A 23,743-nucleotide genomic window follows, 5' to 3' on the forward strand; every position below is an offset into this window, starting at 1 on the left:
ATGATGACATCCCTCCCCTCCGCACACTCCTGGTGCCACAGAGGAATAGCCGAAACTTCTGAAGTGCGAGCGAGAAGAGCAGAAACTAGAACATTGGCAGGAATGCTGCGAGCCCGGCGCACACAGGGACGGCCGCAATCTCTGTTATACTGCATTTTTTATGTGGCAAAAACATCCAACAAGAAAAACAGGATGTGCTACATAAGTATTCACACCATCCCAGCAGCCGGGGTGTGACGTCTCCTGTACACAGTACACAGGCCTGGCTGCTGGTAACATATCGTGTTATATCTGTATAGAGTATATTATACCAGGTGCCTAGGAGATATATATATATATATATATATATATATATATATATATATATATATATATATACACACATAGTGGGGGAGATTTATCAACAAGTCTGTGAGGAATGAGAAGTGGAATCTGATTGGTTGCTAGGGGCAACTGAGCCAGTTTTACTTTACACCATGGAGGAGATTTATCAAACATGGTGTAAAGTGAGACTGGCTCAGTTGCCCCTAGCAACCAATCAGATTCCACCTTTCATTCCTCACAGACTCTTTGGAAAATGAAAGATGAAATCTGATTGGTTGCTAGGGGCAACTGGGCCAGTCTCACTTTACACCAGTTTGATAAATCTTCCCCAGTATGTTCTATTCTTCTTTGTAAAACTATTCAAATATACTGGCTTAAAGGGGTACTCCAGTGACAGAAGATCATCCGGTTCTGGTTTACATTGTAGGTGTATTCCGGAGAAAAAAAAACATGGTTTTAAGTCAACTGGTGTCAGAAAATTATACAGATAATTTACTTCTATTTAAAAATCTCCAGTCTTCCCATACTTTACAACTGCTGTATTTTCTGCAGGGAGTCCTGTATTCTTTCCAGTCTGACACAGTGCTCTCTGCTGCCACCTCTGTCCATGTCAGGAACTGTCCAGAACAGCTGCAAATTCCCATTAAAACCCTCTCCTGCTCTGGACAGTTCCTGACATGGACAGAAGTGGCAGCAGAGAAAGAATACACCACTTCCTGCAGGACATACAGCAGCTGATAAGTATTAGAAGACTGGACATTTTTTAATAGAAGTAAATTACAAATCTGTTTAACTGCCCGACATTTTTATTTTTAATCTCCAGAGTACCGCTTTAATATAAGACAGAACAGGACATACTCTTCCTTTGGAGGTGGTTAGAGTATAACATGAAGCGCCCAATATCAGTGTATACAGAACAGGAGGTGTCGGGAATAGGAGCTATAATAAAGCCTGTTATATAACTCGGTTTGACTTTGGAGGCGGCCGTACAAGTAACGTCACTAGCTACATATTAGAACCTGCTCTATGTGCCAGATACCTGGGATCTATCTATAAGCTGCTGCAGATAGGGAGCAAAACCGGTTTATCTGCATCTTCCCAGTAGTAATAGGAGTGACGACGGAGACTATGGGGTTAATACAGAGACAGAAACTATTCAGAGAATTCCCCTACAGAAAAGGATAAGAAAAAATAATTCAGCCACTTTCTATATGACACTAGATAACAGTCCCCTACAGCAATGTTGTTATATGCAGGGACACAAGTCATGTAGAGAGGTGTATGGAGAGATACACAGAGAGGATACTATCTAAGGCACTGCCCATGTTCCAGACTACTGATTCCAATGGGAACTGTGTAATGCTTTGCTTCCTCTGTGGTGACGCTGTAGGGAAACTAAGCACTTTCATAGTAAAAGGGATTGTGGAAAGAGCACTTCCCCTCTGAGCATGGTCTTCTAACTTCGCCTTTAAGCATGGTGTTCCCCTCTAAGAACTTCCCTCTGAGCATAGTCTTCCCCTCTAAGCATGGTCTTCTCCTCTAAGAACTTTCCTGTGAGCATGGTCTTCCCCTCTAAGCATGGTCTTTCCCTTTAAGAACTTCCTTTCTAAGCATGGTCTTTCCCTCTAAGAACTTCCTCTCTAAGCATGGTCTTTCCCTCCTAGAACTTCTCCTCTAAGCATGGTCTTCCCCTCCAAGAACTTCGCCTCTGAGCATGGTCTTCCCCTCTGAGCATAGTCTTCCCCTCTGAGCATAGTCTTCCCCTTTAAGAACTTTCCCTCTAAGCATGGTCTTCCCGTCTAAGAACCTCCCCTCTGAGCATAGTCTTCCTCTCTAAGGGCGGGTTCACACTACGGAATTCTCGCGGACAATGTCCGCGGAATTCCGTCAGGTGTCCGCCCGCACATCTGGGCGCCTTTCCGTCGGCCCCATAGACACCATTCTATGGGCCGGCGTATTCCACTATACGCTGAAAGGAGTGTCATGTCACTTCTTTCAGCGGATCGCGGAATACGCCGGCCCATAGAATGGTGTCTATGGAGCCGGCGGAAAAGCACGTGCCCGTGCGGGCGGACAGCTGACGGAATTCCGTGGACATTGTCTGCGAGAATTCCGTAGTGTGAACCCGCCCTAAGGGTATGTGCACACTGAGGAAAAGGCGAGGAATTCAGCTTGAAATTCAGCTAGAAATTCCTCCCGTAAAATATGTACAGAGCAAAGTCCCATTGTGTACAATGGGTTTTCTGCTCTGTTGTTCACACTGCAGAATTTCCGAGCAGAATTTTCTGCTGTAGATCTGCTAGAGGAATCCTATAGAAGTCAATGGGGGGCTTAAATTCTGCCTGAAAACTTTCTGCTTCAATTCCTCGAGAATTGCTCAGTGTGCATATACCCTAAGAATGTCCCCTCTAAGCATGGTCTTCGCTTATAAGAACGTCCCCTCTAAGCATGGTCTTCCCCTCTAAGAACGTCCCCTCTACGCATAGTCTTCCCCTGTAAGAACTTCCCCTCTAAGCATGGTCTTCCCCTCTAAGAACTTCCCCTCAAAGGGCTCATGCACACTGAGCAAAAGACGAGGAATTGAAGAGGAATCCGCTCTTAAATTCTGCTTGAAATTCCTCCCGTAGGGCTGGTTTACACTAAGCAAACACGGCGCAATTCCGCGGCGGAGCTCTCCGCCACGCTCAGTGTCCTGCTGTTAAGTGAATGGAGAGGGCGCGCGCTCGTCCGCTGCCGCCGCTCTCCGCTCGAAGAATGAACATGTTCATTCTTTGAGCGGAAAGGAGAGGGAGCGGACAGGCGGACGCTCTCCTATTCACTCAAAGCAGGACACTGAGCATGGCGGGATTTGCACCGTGTTTGCTCAGTGTGAACCGGCCCTAAGGGCGGGTTCAGACTACGGAATTCGCACGGAAAAAAAATCCGGCTGATACCATTGCCTGTACGCGCTCACAGCCGTGCGCCTCTCCACCCGTGCCGTAGACGCCATTCTATGCACAGGCGGATTCCGCATTCCGCCGAAACAATTGACACGTCAATTCTTTTGGCGGATAGCGGAATCAGCTGACCCATAGAATGGTGTCTATGGAGCCGGTGGAAAGGCATGCGTCAGTGAGCGCGTACAGGCAAAGGAATTCGGCGGAATTTATCCTCGCAAATTCCGTAGTCTGAACCCGCCCTAAGGGTAGGTTCACACTGAGGAATAGGTGCGGAATTGAAGAGAAATCCGCTCTTATTTCGGCTAGAAATTACTCCCGTAAAATATGTACAGAGCAATGTCCCATTGTGTTCAATGGCATTTCTGCTCCGTTGTTCACACTGCAAAATTTCAGAGCAGAAATTTCTGCCGCTGATCCGCTTTCTGCCCAAAGAAAGGGGGAATTCTGCTAGAGAAATCCTATAAAAGTCAATGGGAGCTTAAATTCTGCTTGCATTCTGTTCAAATACAAGTGGTGCCTTGGATTACGAGCAAAATTCGTTTGGGACCGTGCTTGTAATCCAAATCCACTCTTATACCAAAGCAAATTTTCCCATAAGAAATCATAGAAATGCAGACAATTGGTTCCACACCCCAAAAATAATGATTTATTATTCTGAATAACATGTAAAACAGATGAAACAAACATTCAGAAACAGCAGAATATGTGATATTATAAGTTACTGTACAGTAATGGAGAGGATGGGAAACACAAGGGTGGACAGAGACTGCAGGGAGCATGAAGGAATGGGCAGGGCAGATGTGGGCACATACATGCAGCACTCTCTGTCCGGGGAGAGAGGGGTTACAGCTATGGAGAGATTACCCCCACAGTCCTGTCCCCTGATGTAAGCCCCAGCCTGAAGTGGATCTGCTATGATTTGGAAGGTGAGGGAGACTTCCTGGGTCAGAGTACAGGGCTGTAGACCCCGCTATGCAGACCAGACACAATCATCGGCTGATCGTTCTCTCTATTTCACAGAGCGATAACCGGCCGCATCTGAACGAATGGGGCCGATTCGGCCGATTATCGTTACTGTGGAATATGGCCCTAAGCGTGGTCTTCCCATCTAAGCGTGGCCCCAGTAGTTTCTGCTGTACTCCTCCCCATCGTGAGTGTGTACTGTATTATTAATACCCAGGAGGGGACGGCACCTTGTAAGATGATACTGAGGTGATTTACTTCCAGGATAGGCTTCCCCTGTATGGCTGTGCCTTTATTTACATGGGACTGCCTGCTTCGATGTTTTGCATACATAGAGTAGTGTATAAACAGTGTATCCACAGTAACTGACCCCTCAGCGGCCGCTCCCTCCCTTCCTCCGCTCAGGGACTGACAGGCTCCTGTAATGGTAAACTTATTTGTCCCTTAAAGTTAATAGGACTGACGCATCTGAGATGTAAAGCAGTATCCAGTGTCCATGTGGAGGGAGGAGTGTGACCTTGCCGCCCCTGGTATCACACATGAGAGGCTTAGATACACACTGCATCTGTGTAATGTGAAGACTGCAGCCATAGAGGTGTGTCCTGTACCTGCCGCTCTATCCTCCCCTCCTCCGCCTCTCCTACCTCTTCCAGGGGACACAGGAAATACACCTGTAATACTGTCACCTGTCCGCAGGTATCCGATCTCTGCTTCTGTACGGGGACATGGACGGCCGTGCCACCCTGCTCTGGGCCCTGAACCTGCTGCTGCTGGTATATACTGGTAAGTGACTGGCAGTACTGGGGCATTTACATTACAGGCTCCATGCTGTGATATAGGAGTCGAGGATCCTGGGTCCCCAGGTGAGATCTGCACCAGGGGCCACACCATCATATATATATTACAGCTGTCCTTCTATGTGACACCAGGGGCCCCACCGTCATGTCATATATATTATGGTTGTCCTTCTATGTGACACCAGGGGCCCCACCGTCAGGTCATATATATTATTGATCTCCTTCTATGTGACACCAGGGGCCCCACCGTCAGGTCATATATATTATTGATCTCCTTCTATGTGACACCGGGGCCCCACCGCCAGGTCATATATATATAGTACAGCTGTCCTTCTATGTGACACCGGGACTCAGGTGCTGCCTCTACACCCCCATAACATCACTGCGGGCGTATAGAGTCCATCATGGAAACTGACAGGAATCTCCTATCTATCTATCCATCCATCTCTTATCTATCTATCTATCTATCTATCTCTCTATCTATCTATCTATCTATCTATCTCTCTATCTCCTATCTATCTATCTATCTATCTATCTCCTATCTATCTATCTATCTATCCATCTATCTATCTATCCATCCATCTCCTATCTATCTATCTATCTATCTATCTATCTATCTATCTATCTATCTATCCATCCATCTCCTATCTATCTATCTATCTATCTCCTATCTATCTATCTATCTATCTATCTATCTATCTCCTATCCATCCATCTCCTATCCATCCATCTCCTATCTATCTATCTATCTATCTATCTATCTATCTATCTATCTATCTATCTATCTATCTATCTATCTATCTATCTATCTATCTCCTATCTATCTCCTATCTATCTATCTCTCTATCTCCTATCTATCTATCTATCTATCTATCTATCTATCTATCTATCTATCTCCTATCTATCTATCTATCTATCTATCTATCTATCTATCCATCCATCTCCTATCTATCTATCTATCTATCTATCTATCTATCTATCTATCTATCCATCCATCTCCTATCTATCTATCTATCTATCTATCTATCTATCTATCTATCTATCTCCTATCTATCTATCTATCTATCTATTTATCTATCTATCTATCTATCTATCTATCTATCTATCTATCTCCTATCCATCCATCTCCTATCTATCTATCTATCTATCTATCTATCTATCTATCTATCTATCTATCTATCTATCTATCTATCTATCTATCTATCTCCTATCTATCTCCTATCTATCTATCTATCTCCTATCTATCTGTCTGTCTGTCTATCTATCTATCTATCTATCTACTATCTCCTATCCATCCGTCCGTCCATCCATCCGCAGCAATTATTCACTCAAGACTTTTTGATTTGACAGAAACCTAGAACTATAAGAATATTATTGATTATCATATATCAGAGTCTTTACATTCATCATCTTTTAGTGGAAGGGTCAGTTTTGGGCCGGTAGGACTGGTAGATGAGGATGTATTATGTGTTGGTGCCGCCCTTCCGCATTGCTGTTTATGTGACATTTCACCAGACTGACCTGCCCCTTTAAAGACTGAATGAAAGCAGATGGAAAACAGAGTAGCTGTTGGGAATGCTGAGGCTTTTAGTCCAGCTTGTCTAATGGTGTGGCTCTGAGACAGGTGCTCCCGCTCATCTCCACTATACCTTTAGGGTATGTGCACACTGAGGAAAAGGCGAGGAATTAGGTGAGGAATTGAAGAGGAATTTCAGCTTGAAATTCCTCCCGTAAAATATGTACAGAGGAAAAGTCCCATTGTGTTCTTTCAGCGTATAGTGGAATACGCCCGCCCATAGAATGGTGTCTATGGGGCCGGCGGAAAGGCGCCCAGATGTGCGGGCGGACAGCTGACGGAATTCCGCGGACATTGTCCGGGAGAATTCCGTAGTGTGAACCTGCCCTTACTGATTAAGGATAAAATAAGTCCCCACCCCCCACCCTATACTACTGCACAGTCTACAATTGTGTTACGGTCCTCCGCCATCGTTCATCCTCCTCCTCTCCTGCTGTAAAGCCCATAGCACCTATTGCCTATCCTCTCACCTCCACCTTGCTACTCTCCACAGGCAGGAAAGCCGCAGCCATTACAGTACAGAGTGATTCTTCTACCAATTACCTGGTTGGAAAGAACATCACCTTGTCCATCACATACACCTCTATAAAGACCCCAGATGTCAGCTGGGCTAAAGATGGCGTCCAAGTGGCGACATTTATCAAAGGGTTCGCTGATGAACTTGATGTAAACAAGCAGAAGATCATCGGGAATGGATCCTTACTCATATACAACAGCACCAAGAGTGACAGCGGAAATTATACAGTCAGCGTGTCAGCATTAGGAGAAGCCACAGGCACGCTGACATTTCCTGTGCAAGTTTATGGTAAGTTAATTCTTCTTTCTTCTCTCTCCTACACACACAGCCCCACCAATCCCTCACTAGCTAAGGTAACCCTATAAAAAGGAGCTAGTTCCTATTCCTGGTGGGAGGGTCTTCTTTAGTCAGCAGACATGGAGACAGAGCACAGTTCCTGCTGCAGTGAAGCCAGGGCCTGGCTCAGGCCAGGACCCTTGTCTAGGACCAAGAAACTTATTCTTTTTATGTAAGTAACTACCGCTACCATGCAGTGTTAGGAGGCTTTAGGAAGGAGTGACATCCTCTGAGGAAAACCTTGCCCACACCAGGGATACCTTCAGCAACACACAGGGCAGTATAACTAAAACTAGGTACTGACCCAAGTAGGACAAAGCAACGTGCAAGCCTACGTATCCTACAGTAACGCACAGCTATTCTGGCACGTCTTGGAAAGTCTGCTCCACCCAGTGCAGGGACCTGGTACCTTTTACTACCCTAGCAAGACGGGTATCCCGACACTATAGGGCATATGTTGGTTAGATCCACAGTATCTATACATGAGTATCTTCTTCTTCTTCTATTATCAACCACACAGAGTCCACTGCTACATTGGACAGGGCCCTCAAGACGCTCCTCTACTCCGCTCTTCTCTCACTTTCACCGATACCTCTTGCCTGCACCTGCATTCCAGAGTGTTATTATTGTCTTGTAATGCACTGAAGATTCTAAGTAAACACAAGTTATCCTGCTTAAGCTATTGGACTCTGGTCTATAATTTTTGCACCTACATCCACACACCTGTTCACACTTGGGTTATCCAAACCTCAATCGCAGTGCCCGTTTGTCTCCTGGCCAGTGGCGGATTAAATGTACCCTGGGCCCGGGGCTGTCAACCCAACTCGGCCCCCCCCCCCCATAAACATCTTGCCACCTCATCTGGTCCTTTGCTCTGCCCCCCCCCCCCAATAAACATCTTGCCACCTGGTTTTCTGTTGTTGCCCTTAACATATGGCCATCTGGCCCCCCTATGCAGCCTGCCCCAATAACCATCGTCCGGTCCCACTGCCAGGCAGCCTCCCCCCAGCCCCCAATGGTCCATGTTCCGGTCCTAGCACCCCCAGTGCCAACACACACTGCTTACATGTTAGCAGGGCCGGACTGGGACTGAAAATCAGCCCTGGCATTTCAGAGCACACAGGCCCACTCTTCGCGCGGTGATAAGTTATGAGAGGATGTTGTGAGCGCAGCACGGCTACATGTTGTATCATCATGGTCATGACTGGAATTACAGATAATAACACAGTAAATGGGGTCAGAAGCTTCTGTCTCTGTACTATGTTGCAGTGCTGCAGTTACAGGTTGTTACCACTACACAGTGTACAGAGAGAGAAGCTTCTGGGCCCGGTCACCGTGCTGAGATTAACACCACCACCACATACTGACTAATACCACCGCATACTGACTAATTCCACCCCCTACTGACTAATACCACCGCATACTGACTAATGTCACTGCATACTGACTAATACCACCGCATACTGACTAATACCACCACATACTGACTAATACCACACATTCTGACTAATGTCACTACATACTGACTAATTTTACCACCTACTGACTAATACCACCGCATACTGACTAATGTCACTGCATACTGACTAATACCACCGCATACTGACTAATACCCCCGCATACTAACACCACCGCATACTGACTAACACCATTGCATACTGACTAATACCACCACATACTGACTAATGTCACTGCATACTGACTAATGTCACCGCATACTGACTAATACCACTGCATACTGACTAATGCCACCACATACTGACTAATGTCACCACTAATAGTGACTAATACCGCCGCTGCTACTGAATAACATCCATTGTACACAGATTACTATCACCTCATCCAGTCATATAGAGGTACCCAGCTCTACACAGGTTCTGTACACCATATACATTACAGTGCTGTTATATCAGGTGACTCACTGGGGACGTCTTCTCTGATCGTAGTTCTTCCCTTTTCATCTTCGTCTTCATCCGCTCTGGACCATCATGAGAACTTCTCCGAGCCACGAATCCACAGAATCTGCCAGACAGACATATTAGGCTCCTCACACTGACACCATCCTCATCTCTATACAAACTGCACATCTTTATTGGCCCCTTTACACCCTCGTTTAGTAGGTAGGCTGACTCTATGTGACTCCCTTATAGTATATGCATCCCTCTATGTAGCCCCCTTATAGATGGCCCCCTCTCTCCCTATGTTCTTCCCCCCCCCCTTATAGATGGCCCCTTCTCTCCGCCCCTTATAGATGGCCCCTGCTCCCTCCCCCTCCCTTATAGATGGCGCCTTCTCCCCCCCCTTCCTTATAGATGGCCCCTTCTTCCCCCCCCTTATAGATGGCCCCTTCTCTCCCCCCCCTTATAGATGGTCCTCTCTCTCCCACCCTCCCTTATAGATGGCCCCCTCTCGCTTATCCCCCCCTTAAAGATGTCCCCTTCTCTCCCCCCCCTATAGATGGCCCCTTCTCTCTTCTCCCCCCCTTATAGATGGCCCCTTCTCTTCCCCCCCTATAGATGGCCCCCTCTCTTCTCTCCCCCCCTTATAGATGGCCCCCCTCTCTCTTAACCCCCCTCCCTTATAGATGGCCCCTTCTCTCTTCTCCCCCCCCCTTATAGATGGCCCCTCTACCTTATCCCCCTCCCTTATAGATGGCCACCTCTCTCTTAACCCCCCTCCCTTATAGATGGCCCCTTCTCTCTTCTCCCCCCCTTATAGATGGCCCCTCTCTCTTATCCCCCTCCCTTATAGATGCCCCCTCTCTCTTATCCCCCTCCCTTATAGATGGACCCCTCTCTCCCCCCCCTTTATAGATGGTCCCCTCTCTCTTATCCCCCTCCCTTATAGATAGTCCCCTCTCCCCCCCTCCTTATAGATAGTCCCCTCTCTCCCCCCCTTTATAGATGGTCCCCTCTCTCTTATCCCCCTCCCTTATAGATAGTCCCCTCTCCCCCCCTCCTTTATAGATGGTCCCCTCTCTCTTATCCCCCCTCCCTTATAGATAGTCCCCTTCCCCCCCCCTTTATAGATGGTCCCCTCTCTCTTATCCTCCCCCGTGCAAGGCAGATAAAAAATAAATTAAAAAACAACCCGCTCCCCCACCGATCGTCTCTTCTCCTCCAGCCTCCGTCTGTCCCCGTCTGATGTGCGGCTGCCGGTGGTTGTCAGGTCCTATCCCCGGCAGCGCGCGAATCATAGAGCTCCCTGTACGCCGGGGATGGTACTTCCGGCACAGGGACGCTCTCTGTACCGGAAGTCACAGCCACAGGGAGCTCTATGATGCGCGCGCTGCCGGGGATAGGACGTGACACCCCCGGCAGCCGCACATCAGACGGGGGTGGCGAGCGTTGTGGGCCGGGACTCGAGGGACAGAGCGCTACTGCAGAACATCACTCAGGGGCCCACGGGGCCCCGAAAGTGATGTGCTGCTGCTCTGTAATGTGGGTGGCACGGCATGGGCCCCCCCGGAGCCTCGGGCCGCGGGCGGCCGCCCAAACCGCCCACATTATAATCTGCCATTGCTCCTGGCCACCGTGAAAAATGACCCTACACCCAGAGAGCTGCCACAACATTGCACAAGCTATCCCGGTATACGGCGCAACTTTCTAATCAACTTTGTATTTCAATGTCTTGCTATTTAAATGGACACTGCCACTTTAAATAACTTTTCCTAGAGACATATAAAAAAAAAAATGTATGGAGTCTGTGTGTTCAGATAATTATAATGTGCTGGGAGAAGGGTGGGTCTGAGCATATCTCTTATTGGTGGAAATAGATCATGTGATGTATATAATCTCCTCTCCTGTTGTCCCCACAGATCCGGTGACTAATGTCTTGGTGTCGCAGTCTCCCGCCACAGTAGATGAGAGCACCCCTGCTGTTAGTCTGACCTGCAGCGCGGCCACTGGGGCGGTCACCTACACATGGACAAGAAACGAAACGCAACTACCGAGTAATAGCAGCTATGTGACGTTAGATGGAGGGAAGACCCTACAGATCAAGCTTCCCAACAGGACGTTCACTGGAAACTACACCTGCAAAGTGTCCAACCCGGTCGACTCAGCATCTGCATCATACGTACTGAATGTCTTATGTGAGTGAACAGGTCAAAAAGCGCCCCCTCTGGCCACCACTGCCAGCTGCAGTTACAGCCAGTGACTGTAAGAGATAGGTAGGACTGAGTAGAGCTATCACACCGAGACCTGAAGTCTGTGGAACTACCCCAGAACTGACAATGGCTTACAGATAAGAGATAGGCCCGACTCTTGACTCCCTGATTTTGGCTGCCAGTGTCGGACTGGCCCACCAGAGGACCGGAGAATCCTCCGGTGGGCCCCCAGCTTTAGAGCTTGCACTAACACTGACTGACATGTCATTTCTCACTGGGTCTTCATTGGTGGGCCCCCAGGTTCATTTCCTCTGGTGGGCCCCAGATACCCCAGTCCGACACTGTGGCTGCTGTATCTAATGAAAAAAGCAAAGCAAAAAAAAAAAAACATGCCATGTACATTAAATACATAAGAAACATTTTTTATATCTTATGTCTAGATATCATAAGTTTATCATATGTTACAGGCCCAAAGCCTGAGGCTTCACTACTGAGACACCCTGACGACAACATGTCCCCTTCTGTTCTGGTGTACTGGTTGTCATGGAAACCTTGTGTGGCAGTAAATCACCATCTACATCAAGGATGGGGAACCTTTAGCCCTTCAGCTTTTACAAAACTACAATTCCCATCATGCTTGACAGCCTTCGGCTATCCAGGATTGTAGTTTTGCAACAGCTGGAGGGCCAAAGGTTCCTCATCCCTGGTCTATATCAATGCTTACATGTACTGACCTGTATACCTTTAGTGTATGGATTACACAGAAGTAAATACTGGCGTGGATGGTAATGTAAATCCACACTTTTCAGGTTTCCATGACAACGCTGAATTTGACAGAAGAGGACATATTGCTATCAGAATCTCGCAGTAGTGCAGCCTTAGGCTTTGGGCCTATAACTTTACATGATCATGCGTCAGCCTAAAATTAAGGAATTAAAAAGAAAAAGTTACAATTTTTGATGATTGGCTGACAGGGACATCACAGGGGGAGCTGCAGGGAGCCAGGTGAGTATGTGTTGTTTTTATGTGGCGGACCCAGCACCATATAAGAAAACACATATATCTGGAATATTCCTTTCAGTTCTCATACTTACAGCAGCCTAAATCCCTTCTCCCTGGACTCCTGTTTAATATATCCAATGACATCATTCCTGCCCACAGTGCTTATATACATATCTGCCTCTTCTGTTCTCCACAGACTCGGATTCGCTGAGCGGGGGCGCTATAGCTGGCATTGTGATTGGCTCAGTGTTCGGAGCATTATTGCTCATTGCTCTGATCGTCCTGGTGGTATTCTGTATACGGAAGAGAAGGAAAGGTGAGTCCACAAATAAGCAGGACGAGTGATGAATTTGCAGCCATGCTGGGAAGTTTGTGAACCCTTCTGAATTTTCTATATTTCTTCATAATATTGATCTAGAACAAGGATCCAGAACCTTGAGCCTTCCAGCTGTTGCATAACTACAATTCCCAACGTGGCTGGACAGCCAAAGCTTTATCTGTGACTGTCCAGGCATGCTTGATATTGTAGTATTGCAACAGCTGGAAGGCTGAAGATTCCTCATCCCTGAACCAGGACCAGACTGGGACTGAATCTCAGCTCTGGCACTTCAGAGCACACAGGCCCACTTGCTGTGTAAAGTAATATAAGAAAAAGCCAGCTTACCCTCTATGCTATTGCTTCCTAGCTCGGACTCTCACTCCAACAGGTGCCGCGAGATACATCCAACAAAACTTTGAGTCCAGCTTCCGGCAAATAGTTGCAAAAGTAGGTTTATTAGAACCTTCGTCCCCGTACACACACTGCAGCCTGCTCCCAACAAGACGCCTACGCGTTTCAGCTGCGATGAGCAGCCTTAATCATGGCTAAACTTCATGGGGCAGTGCCGCTCTAAATAGCTGCAGTGTGATGGTGCACGTCATCAGCCAGGTGCGTCGCGGCAGCGATGACGTTTACACACATCACCTGCAGACTAATGAACGAATCACCCGTGAAGTGAATAGACCGTGTTATTAATACCAAAAACATCATAAAAACAACACAAAGGTAACTGTTAATTCTCACCATTTCTGCTACTGATACAATCATGTAGTTATTTTAACTGTAGCATAAGCACAGGGGAGTACGTAATAAAGTAAGGAATAAAGAACTGTGGATAGAAGGCAGTTCACATTTGAAATTGAAGGCAGGTCAAATACCGCAAAGGAATGGATTTATAGCACGGTAGGTACCACTCAATAGTATATGAGCAGTTCTTTTCTTAAGTTCATGCCCTGTGGATAGCAGGTATCCAAGCGGAACATCCAGAAGGCTTCTTTATCCTTTAGAGCCCTCTGGATGTCTCCACCCCTGATAGTGGTGTACACTTTCTCTATGGCAAACACACGGAAGTGCTTAGTGGAGCCCTGATGTGCATCGATAAAGTGTTTAGATGCTCCTGATAAAGTTCTTCCTCCAGGCCGTTCAATATCATGTAAGTGTTCACATACACGCGTCTTCAATTTGCGTGTGGTGCACCCCACATAAAGTATGTTACACTGAATGCACTGAATGATGTAAACTACATTATAGCTGTTGCAGTTCAAGAAAGACTTAATACGGTACTTGTGTTGTCCAGAAGTGTCAGAGAAATCGCTGCGTGTAGTTACGAACGAGCACGTTTTGCATGGGTGATGTCCACATTTGTGAAATCCAGTAGTGGATAGCCAGGTTGGATTGTGTTGTCTTTTCGTTGCTGTCATAGAAGGAGAGAGTGCATCGCCCAATGTTCTGGCTCTCCTCGACACAACGTTAATGCCCTGTGACAATATTGTATCCATCTGGGGATCTTGTCTCAAGATAGGTAAATATAGATTGACAATTTTTCTTATTTGAGAGAATTGTGGGCTGTATCTGGTGACCATGGTTAATCTTGATGTATAATTTGTATGGGTGTTTTTGTTATTTGTCAACAACTCGAAGCCTTCTGGATGTTCCGCTTGGATACCTGCTATCCACAGGGCATGAACTTAAGAAAAGAACTGCTCATATACTATTGAGTGGTACCTACCGTGCTATAAATCCATTCCTTTGCGGTATTTGACCTGCCTTCAATTTCAAATGTGAACTGCCTTCTATCCACAGTTCTTTATTCCTTACTTTATTACGTACTCCCCTGTGCTTATGCTACAGTTAAAACAACTACATGATTGTATCAGTAGCAGAAATGGTGAGAATTAACAGTTACCTTTGTGTTGTTTTTATGATGTTTTTGGTATTAATAACACGGTCTATTCACTTCACGGGTGATTCGTTCATTAGTCTGCAGGTGATGTGTGTAAACGTCATCGCTGCCGCGACGCACCTGGCTGATGACGTGCACCATCACACTGCAGCTATTTAGAGCGGCACTGCCCCATGAAGTTTAGCCATGATTAAGGCTGCTCATCGCAGCTGAAACGCGTAGGCGTCTTGTTGGGAGCAGGCTGCAGTGTGTGTACGGGGACGAAGGTTCTAATAAACCTACTTTTGCAACTATTTGCCGGAAGCTGGACTCAAAGTTTTGTTGGATGTATCTCGCGGCACCTGTTGGAGTGAGAGTCCGAGCTAGGAAGCAATAGCATAGAGGGTAAGCTGGCTTTTTCTTATATTACTTTACTCAGTACTCAACGCTTGCCGTGCTATACCCTCATCACAGTTCATTACCTGCACTGTCCGTCATTGTATTCACGTACACATAGGCAGCAGCTCCCATATCTGGACATTGGACTAGGCACTGTTTGCCACCATTATGGAGCCCCCAAAAACCAGGGGAGAAAAAATTGCGGATGTGTTTACTGCGGAAGAGGGCTCTGAGTTACAAATGTTGGACTTTAAAGCAGCCCTAAAGAAATTAGAAAAAATGCTGGCTAATGAGACGCGCGTCTGGTGGGACTACACCACCTTGCAGACGTATGTCTCTAAAGCCATGATACCAAGAGGGCTACGCTTGAAAAAAATACCAACAGTAGTATTCTCAGATAAATTCGTGGAAGAATGGAATGCACTATTAACTAAATGTTCATTGGATCTTATGAGCCTTATTATCAGATATGAAAAAGACAAACATGATGAAATAAAAAAAGAGGTGGAACAAATAAAAAAATCCATGGAGGTGTTCCATGAACTCACTGAATATGATAATCTATTGGCAGAAACAAATAAACGCATAGAAGCCCTTGAAGATAGCATTGCCAAATGGAAGAAGAATAAATTCCAGCGGGACCTCTTTGATTACAGGCAAAACCAGGTTTATGAATGGGGCAGGTGGGAACAGGTCTTTGCTACACCCAGATCCATCTTAAAAAATAAAAAAGGTGGAAAAAGAAACAAGAAAAGCAGGGTTACCTTTAGCTCCACTGATGTGGACACCACCGACGACCCCTCAGGCTCGGACTCTAGCTCCACCGCAGCTCCATCAGGTGCCACATACTATAAAAAATCCAAATCGCACAAGCCTCCAAAAAACGCAAACGCAAAAGGGGAGGTAGAAAACATCATAAACCAAGAGGGAACCCCAAGCCAGAACACACGGAAGAAACTGAAAGACCCAAGCTAAGTGTCATGAATATGTCTTCTCAAGAGCTCACGGACACCCAGGTGGAGGTCTTATCGTTGGGTCTGAGCTTTGCACCCACACAAAGCTTTGACCTGTTCTCCACCATAAAGGATGTAAATAAATTTGTCCGTGACCTCACCTTGAAAAAGCACTTTTTCCAGGAGGATACCGACACAGAGCAACCCACCAAATATGTACAAAACAACATTTATAAAGAACTGCAGTTCAATGAACAATTGTCCTTAAAGTGCCTGAAGGAACTTGAAACAACTTCTGATCCAGACACACCACAGATTCCGAAGTTCAGGATACCGAATCCAGGTTATTATCCGTTACAATCACGGACTAATCATATGGAACAATTCCAACAGTGCGTTTTCAGAGATTTGAAAAAATTATCGGAGCAAGTGCCACAGACAAGACCACCATCCAATCTCACCCCCAATCAGAGAAAAGCATATGAGGATCTACTGAATATGGACAACATTGTCATTAAGAACTCTGACAAAGGGGGGGTCATAGTTGTTATGGACAAATCCATGTATGACGATCAACTCACTGAGTTGCTGTCGGATGAGAGAGTGTATCGCAAACTATCTGGTAACCCCACCATCACATACACACAAGAATTACAACAGCTACTTAGTGAGGGTGTAGCTTTACATGCTCTGACAGAGAGAGAAGCAGAATACTTGTGTCCACAACATCCCACTGTCCCCATACTTTATGGCCTACCAAAAACCCATAAGGGGGTGGTCCCTCCTCCCATGCGACCGATCGTCTCGGGATGTCGATCCCTCTGCGAGAGGTTGTGCGCATGGCTGGATGGACTACTACAGCCCCTTGTACAAACAGTCCCTGGATATTTGAAAGATACTACTGACGTGCTCAGATCATTCCATGACTTTTCTTGGGAGCCGAATTTCACGTGGGCCGGATTGGATGTCATTTCATTGTATACATCCATCCCGCACCAGGTGGCCATGCAGGCATTGAGCTTTCATCTACATACTCACAGTAGTTATGATTCTGACCTCATCTCCTTCATAAAAATAGCCACCTGGTTTCTGATGACCCACAATTTCTTTTTTTGCTCCAATAATTTTTATTTACAGATTAGCGGAGTATCGATGGGGGCTAAATACTCCCCTTCGCTCGCCAACCTCACCATGTCCTTCTGGGAAGACAAATATATTTATACGGTGTCCAATCCCTTTCTCCGCTCCATACGATGGTATGGGAGGTATATTGATGACCTCCTCATCGTATGGAGCGGAGAGATGTCTGATTTGGACCTGTTTTTGGAGTATGTCAATTCCAACACGTGGAATTTACAATTCACAGCTGATATTCACCAGAATACCATCACATTTTTGGATTTAATATTGGAAGGCATACCTGGACATGTTATACATACTGCCAATCACAGAAAAGCCATTTCAGGGAACACCACCCTACATGCCAACAGCAGTCATCCCCCACACACCATTAAGTCTATACCAGTTGGAGAACTGTTGCGCATGAGAAGGAATTGCAGTCAAGAACAGGCATATCTTCAAGAAAAGATAACATGCAAACAACGTTTAATACAACGGGGCTACAAAAAATGGATGGTAGAAAGGGCAGAGAGAAGGGTAGACACAAGAAACAGGGACGAGTTGTTGACAAATAACAAAAACACCCATACAAATTATACATCAAGATTAACCATGGTCACCAGATACAGCCCACAATTCTCTCAAATAAGAAAAATTGTCAATCTATATTTACCTATCTTGAGACAAGATCCCCAGATGGATACAATATTGTCACAGGGCATTAACGTTGTGTCGAGGAGAGCCAGAACATTGGGCGATGCACTCTCTCCTTCTATGACAGCAACGAAAAGACAACACAATCCAACCTGGCTATCCACTACTGGATTTCACAAATGTGGACATCACCCATGCAAAACGTGCTCGTTCGTAACTACACGCAGCGATTTCTCTGACACTTCTGGACAACACAAGTACCGTATTAAGTCTTTCTTGAACTGCAACAGCTATAATGTAGTTTACATCATTCAGTGCATTCAGTGTAACATACTTTATGTGGGGTGCACCACACGCAAATTGAAGACGCGTGTATGTGAACACTTACATGATATTGAACGGCCTGGAGGAAGAACTTTATCAGGAGCATCTAAACACTTTATCGATGCACATCAGGGCTCCACTAAGCACTTCCGTGTGTTTGCCATAGAGAAAGTGTACACCACTATCAGGGGTGGAGACATCCAGAGGGCTCTAAAGGATAAAGAAGCCTTCTGGATGTTCCGCTTGGATACCTGCTATCCACAGGGCATGAACTTAAGAAAAGAACTGCTCATATACTATTGAGTGGTACCTACCGTGCTATAAATCCATTCCTTTGCGGTATTTGACCTGCCTTCAATTTCAAATGTGAACTGCCTTCTATCCACAGTTCTTTATTCCTTACTTTATTACGTACTCCCCTGTGCTTATGCTACAGTTAAAATAACTACATGATTGTATCAGTAGCAGAAATGGTGAGAATTAACAGTTACCTTTGTGTTGTTTTTATGATGTTTTTGGTATTAATAACACGGTCTATTCACTTCACGGGTGATTCGTTCATTAGTCTGCAGGTGATGTGTGTAAACGTCATCGCTGCCGCGACGCACCTGGCTGATGACGTGCACCATCACACTGCAGCTATTTAGAGCGGCACTGCCCCATGAAGTTTAGCCATGATTAAGGCTGCTCATCGCAGCTGAAACGCGTAGGCGTCTTGTTGGGAGCAGGCTGCAGTGTGTGTACGGGGACGAAGGTTCTAATAAACCTACTTTTGCAACTATTTGCCGGAAGCTGGACTCAAAGTTTTGTTGGATGTATCTCGCGCCACTTGCTGTGTCCTGGATTCCTGGGATGGCCCTGGAGCACTGAACAGTCCAAATGTGGCCCTCAGGGTCGATCCCACTTTGCTCCTGATCCCTTATGTAGAGAGAGGGGAGGCATTGGGCCAGGAGGAAGGCAGACCTGGACCGGACCAAAGAGGGAACCTGTCTAAAACTACAACTTCTGAGACTTGTTACAATGTGTTAGTGCAGATACTGTCTCCTCCGACCCATAAATTGTGTAAAAAGCATAAAGTCACATTAGTTATATATAGGGAATAAGCAAAGGATGGGCTGTGGTCTATGGTTAAATCTAGAATTAGCCTGGAGTTGGACTACGGTTCTGTATGGGGTAAATAAAATTTAACCCCCAAAAGTAAAAAAAAAAAAAAAATTAATAATAAATAAAAGTATACAATTAATAAATTAAAACTATTTTTATTTTTTTAATAGTCACTAGGGAGTGTAATTTAGACACAGCAGGTGAAGGCAGGTACTTATTGTGTTGTGTGATGTTTCAGCAGAGAAAGAGAAGAAAGTTGATTTAAACCACAAAGAGGCCATACGCACGGTAAGATACAGCAGCTTAACCTACAGTAGATATATATATATATATATATATATATATATATATATATATATACACTGTATATACACTGTATATATATACCGTATATATATTATAGTATAATATCCTGTTCACTTTCCAAGTTTTGCAATTTTCTCATATACTTTATGTTTCTTTTCTTCAATACATTCAAGATCTCTGCTTACAGACAGTGACTGGAGCTGTTAACCCCCACAGGCTGAAATGAGTTCTGCTGCTTTCTCATAAACCTTGTGTGCCACTTCTTTGCTACATTCAAGATCTTTGCTTACTGTCAGTAACTAGAAAAACTTTCTTTACCTTCTCAACGGTTAAGATCTAAGCTTGCTGTCAGTGACAGAACCTCTTAAAAGCCAAGGACTGAAATGAGTTGTGCAGCTTTCCCAGATACTTTGTGTGTCACTGCTTGCCATCCTTCAAGACCTTTGCTTGCAGTCATTGACTGGAACTCTTGAACTCCAGAGGTTGAAATGAGTTCTGTATCTTTCTAATATACTGTGCACTTTATTTCCTCACACCATTGAAGATCTCTGCTTGCTGTCAGTGACTGAACTGTCCAGATTCAGAGGATAAAATTAGTTCAGCAACTTTCTTAAATACTTTGTGTTTCTTTATCATACAATTTCTCTGCTTACAGTCAGTGACTAGAACTGTGAACATCCAGAGACTGAAAAGAGTTCTGCAACTTTCTCCCATACGTTGTGTTCTTTTCTTTCTAGCATTCACAAGCTCTGCTTACAGTCAGTAACTGAAACTGTTAAAATCCAAAGGCTCACATATGTTTTGAAACTTTCTCCTATACTTTGTATTTATTTTCTTCACAACATTAAATATCTCTGCTTGCTGTCATTGAGATTCAGAGGGTAAAATGAGTTCCCAGCTCCCTAGTATACTTGTGTTTCTTTTCTTTACACCATTCATGATCTCTGCTTGCTGTCAGTGACTGGAACTGCTCATATCCCAAGGCTGAGATCCTGTAGAGAGACTTGATGTTTCTCACAACTGAGAGATTGTTACAAATCCATCCAGGCTAGACCACCAGCAGTACCTATCTCTGTCCTGATTTGTTACATTGTATAACTGCAGCTATATACGATCAAACCAGATACAACTGTATGTTATCTCTGCTTTAGGTATCGGGAACAACTCTGTCCCCTGATGACCCTGCGTTCTTCACCATGAATAACATCATGTACCGCAGCTCCTCCATCTCCATGGGCTCCTACATCATGGTGAGTTCTCCCCTTCCCATTGTAGCTTCTGTAGTATCGGAGCCAGGCCGGCGTGTATAGTTATAGAACAGAGGACGTATGGTCCATGATCTATTGGAATCTGTCATCTGTATATAATGAGCAGCAGACATGGGCAGATGGCTGATAGGAGGTACAACACATGAGGCCTGTCTCTTAGCTGATGGCTGTTTGCAAAGTTATAAAATCATGGTTTCCTTTCAAGCTCAAGAGCCACAGAGGCTGGGCTGAGCTGCAGTATGCATGTCTCCTCCCTCCTCCACCCCTCCTTGCTTGACACTTCGCCTCTATGACACTTGAGCTTGGCTTGGCTGATCGCTGTCCCTATTGCAGAGTATGATATCAGCCTAGTTGTTTTGGAAGAACCCAGGTTCTCATTCCACCACTGAGGGCCCTTTGTAAGCTTAGTCTCATATACAGATGTAGCTGAGCTGAACTGGCTTTTCAGCCCTTTGCTTCTGAACTGTGACAACATAACATTATCATTGGTGCTTTGCAGAATAACGGAGATAACACATCGGATTATGTACGGAATCCTTCACCCATCCCACCGCCCAGCCAACCCAAAATCAAGAAAGCCACACAGGTATAGGAAGGCTGGATGAGGAGGACACTGCCCAGGTGGGCGCCATTCATGATGGACAGAACTGGAGAAGAGATAGAGGATCAGAGCCAACAGTATTGAATGTGATCAGTGCCATGGATGAAGGATGGACCTGTCACTGACCTCAGACGTGGTTGTCACTCCTGTTTACATATCTTCTCTCCACATGGAGCAGCATGAGACCTGAGCCTGGGCTCTCCGCTCTCCAGGGACCCCTCTATTTTGCACACACCTTTATAAGGAGCATATGTGTTGTGCCACCATCATACCTTGGCACAGTGTGGTGGAGTCCTCAGGGCACACATGGACACAGGTATTATATGGTATCAGCAATGGGAGCCACCATCATGGCTGGAGCTTCTGGGGTCTTCATACAATCTACACCAGGATGTTATAGCTTTTGGGGTCTTCATACAGTCTACACCAGGATGTTATAGCTTCTGGGGTCTTCATACAGTCTACATTGGGATGTTATAGCTTCTGGGGTCTTCATACAGTCTACACCAGGATCTTATAGCTTCTGTATATTACAGACATGTTCAGGAACATTAAGATGCCAACACAGTAGTCCGGATCCCTGTAGAGACCTCAGAGCAGACTGGTCACTTACCTGCTATGTAGGTGTTAGGAGGAATAATTTCTGTAAAGTAGGCCTGTAGGTGGCGCTCATAGGCTCCCACCATCTGTAAACCACAGAGACCACCATTTCACCAGACGTTCACACCATAGACTTATGTTACTGCCTACATCCAGAGTTTGTGTTTCAATTTCCCGCCGAGATCCCTGCTGGCTGTCAGTGAATAAATATATTAGTTGGTTACATTTCGGCTATACATACAGTATTACCTATAATGTATTAGTGTAGACAATCAATCCTCTCCTGGTTGATATACTTTATATACTGATACCTGTCTAGTCTACTTTTTTGTCCTGGGAGAGTAGACCATTGTCCTATATTGTGCCGCCTCTAAGTGCTGTAACATCCACTGATTCCCCCATAGAAGTCTATGACATCCGTGCAATCCGGGAAAAAAAACCATATGATGTAATCAGTGTAATTTAAAAAAAACTTTAAAGAGCTCCTTGAAAAACACGGACACAGATGCAAAACGGATGGTTTTTCACGGATGACGGAAGTAGATAGCGGACTTCATCCACCGACCTTGAAAATCACTGAACGTGTGAATGCAGTTTTGCAGTTTTTCTTGAGATTTTATTTTAAATGACTGATACACTGTAACAAACCCTCATCTGAGCAAGCAAGAACAAGAAGGGTTGCTTGATGTGTCATTCGATGACAGCAAGCAGTGATCTTGACTATGGGGAAGATTTGATAAAATATTACATTCAGGTGCAGAACTTTTTATTATACAGATATGTATTTTTTTTAGAGATTTTTCTGGGCTTTAATATTGGTGACCAGCTCTTAGGATGGGCAATCAATATCACATCATAGGGGGTCCGACACCTGGCACCCCCATAATCGGCTGATTGAAGGAGCTGTGGTTCTCCTGATAGTGCTGCAGCTTCTTTTGTGCTTACCAGATACAGCGCCGCACATTTAGTAGTGGCCGCACCTGGTATTGCAGCTTATCCCTTCACTGCGCCTGCTCACAACTCTCCAGACTGATGCCAAACACAAGATGTGCCTGTACATACAAGAGGTAATATATCTCTATAATTATACAGACGTTTATAAAGATGATATAATGTGAAGTTTTGGAAAATTTATTTTTATAATAAATCCTGTAAAAATGCAAAAATGTGCGGGTGTTATCTCTGTGACCAATGAGACTTATGGTCAGGACTGGAACTCATATTAGCCTCCTCCCATATCATAGACTGTATACAAAGAACTAACCATACAATATTGGGTCCTAATAACAGTACCGTACAGTAGACTGAATGCCCACCAACCACCATTCACACAATGCTGTACAGTGGCTAAGTAGCAGTGCACACAGTGTAAATACCATAATAGAGAATAACAATACTGCTATACAGTGATACCGCTATACATTGATACCGCCATATAGGAAATAATCCAATAAGAATGCCAAACAGTTGATAACTAATTCTTCTCTACGAGTAATATTGCGGTATGGCACAGCGTACTGGTTCACAGCTTGTCTAGTTGGAGCAGGGAAACTCCCAAACTTTAGGCTGGTGTATGGGGCTCCCTAAACCCCTTCTATACAGACAGAAGTACTCCCAGTCCATAGTTTCTCTTCCCCTTAGAGGTTATCTGAT

General features: G+C 45.3%; 1 protein-coding gene across 4 annotated transcripts; it reads left to right on the forward strand.

Moving 5' to 3' along the window:
• Nucleotides 1–568: 568 nt before the first annotated feature.
• Nucleotides 569–23,256, forward strand: LOC138769089 (carcinoembryonic antigen-related cell adhesion molecule 7-like). Of its 4 annotated transcripts, none has more exons than XM_069947299.1 (8): nt 569–655; nt 4,923–5,009; nt 7,092–7,403; nt 11,269–11,544; nt 12,758–12,877; nt 19,554–19,603; nt 20,773–20,871; nt 21,389–23,256. In XM_069947299.1, the coding sequence occupies exons 2-8, from the start codon at nt 4,952–4,954 to the stop codon at nt 21,479–21,481; spliced, it is 1,008 nt and encodes a 335-aa protein (XP_069803400.1). In that variant the 5' UTR covers nt 569–655; nt 4,923–4,951; the 3' UTR covers nt 21,482–23,256. The 4 variants fall into 4 exon arrangements, with proteins under 4 accessions (XP_069803400.1, XP_069803401.1, XP_069803399.1 ...); XM_069947298.1 differs by lacking the exon at nt 569–655 and adding an exon at nt 4,648–4,821; XM_069947300.1 differs by lacking the exon at nt 569–655 and having other exon boundaries at nt 4,647–5,009; nt 19,557–19,603.
• Nucleotides 23,257–23,743: the final 487 nt, after the last annotated feature.

The sequence above is a fragment of the Dendropsophus ebraccatus genome, chromosome 12 (genome assembly GCF_027789765.1).
Source record: "Dendropsophus ebraccatus isolate aDenEbr1 chromosome 12, aDenEbr1.pat, whole genome shotgun sequence".
Classification (NCBI taxonomy): Eukaryota; Metazoa; Chordata; class Amphibia; order Anura; family Hylidae; genus Dendropsophus; species Dendropsophus ebraccatus.

Bases quoted from the DNA above. Each gene is read 5' to 3' on its own strand.
- LOC138769089 (XM_069947299.1), top strand. From the start codon at position 4,952: ATGGACGGCCGTGCCACCCTGCTCTGGGCCCTGAACCTGCTGCTGCTG. The intron at 7,404-11,268 runs GTAAGTTAATTC...TTGTCCCCACAG, and splicing joins ATTTCCTGTGCAAGTTTATG to ATCCGGTGACTAATGTCTTG. The intron at 20,872-21,388 runs GTGAGTTCTCCC...GGTGCTTTGCAG, and splicing joins CCATGGGCTCCTACATCATG to AATAACGGAGATAACACATC.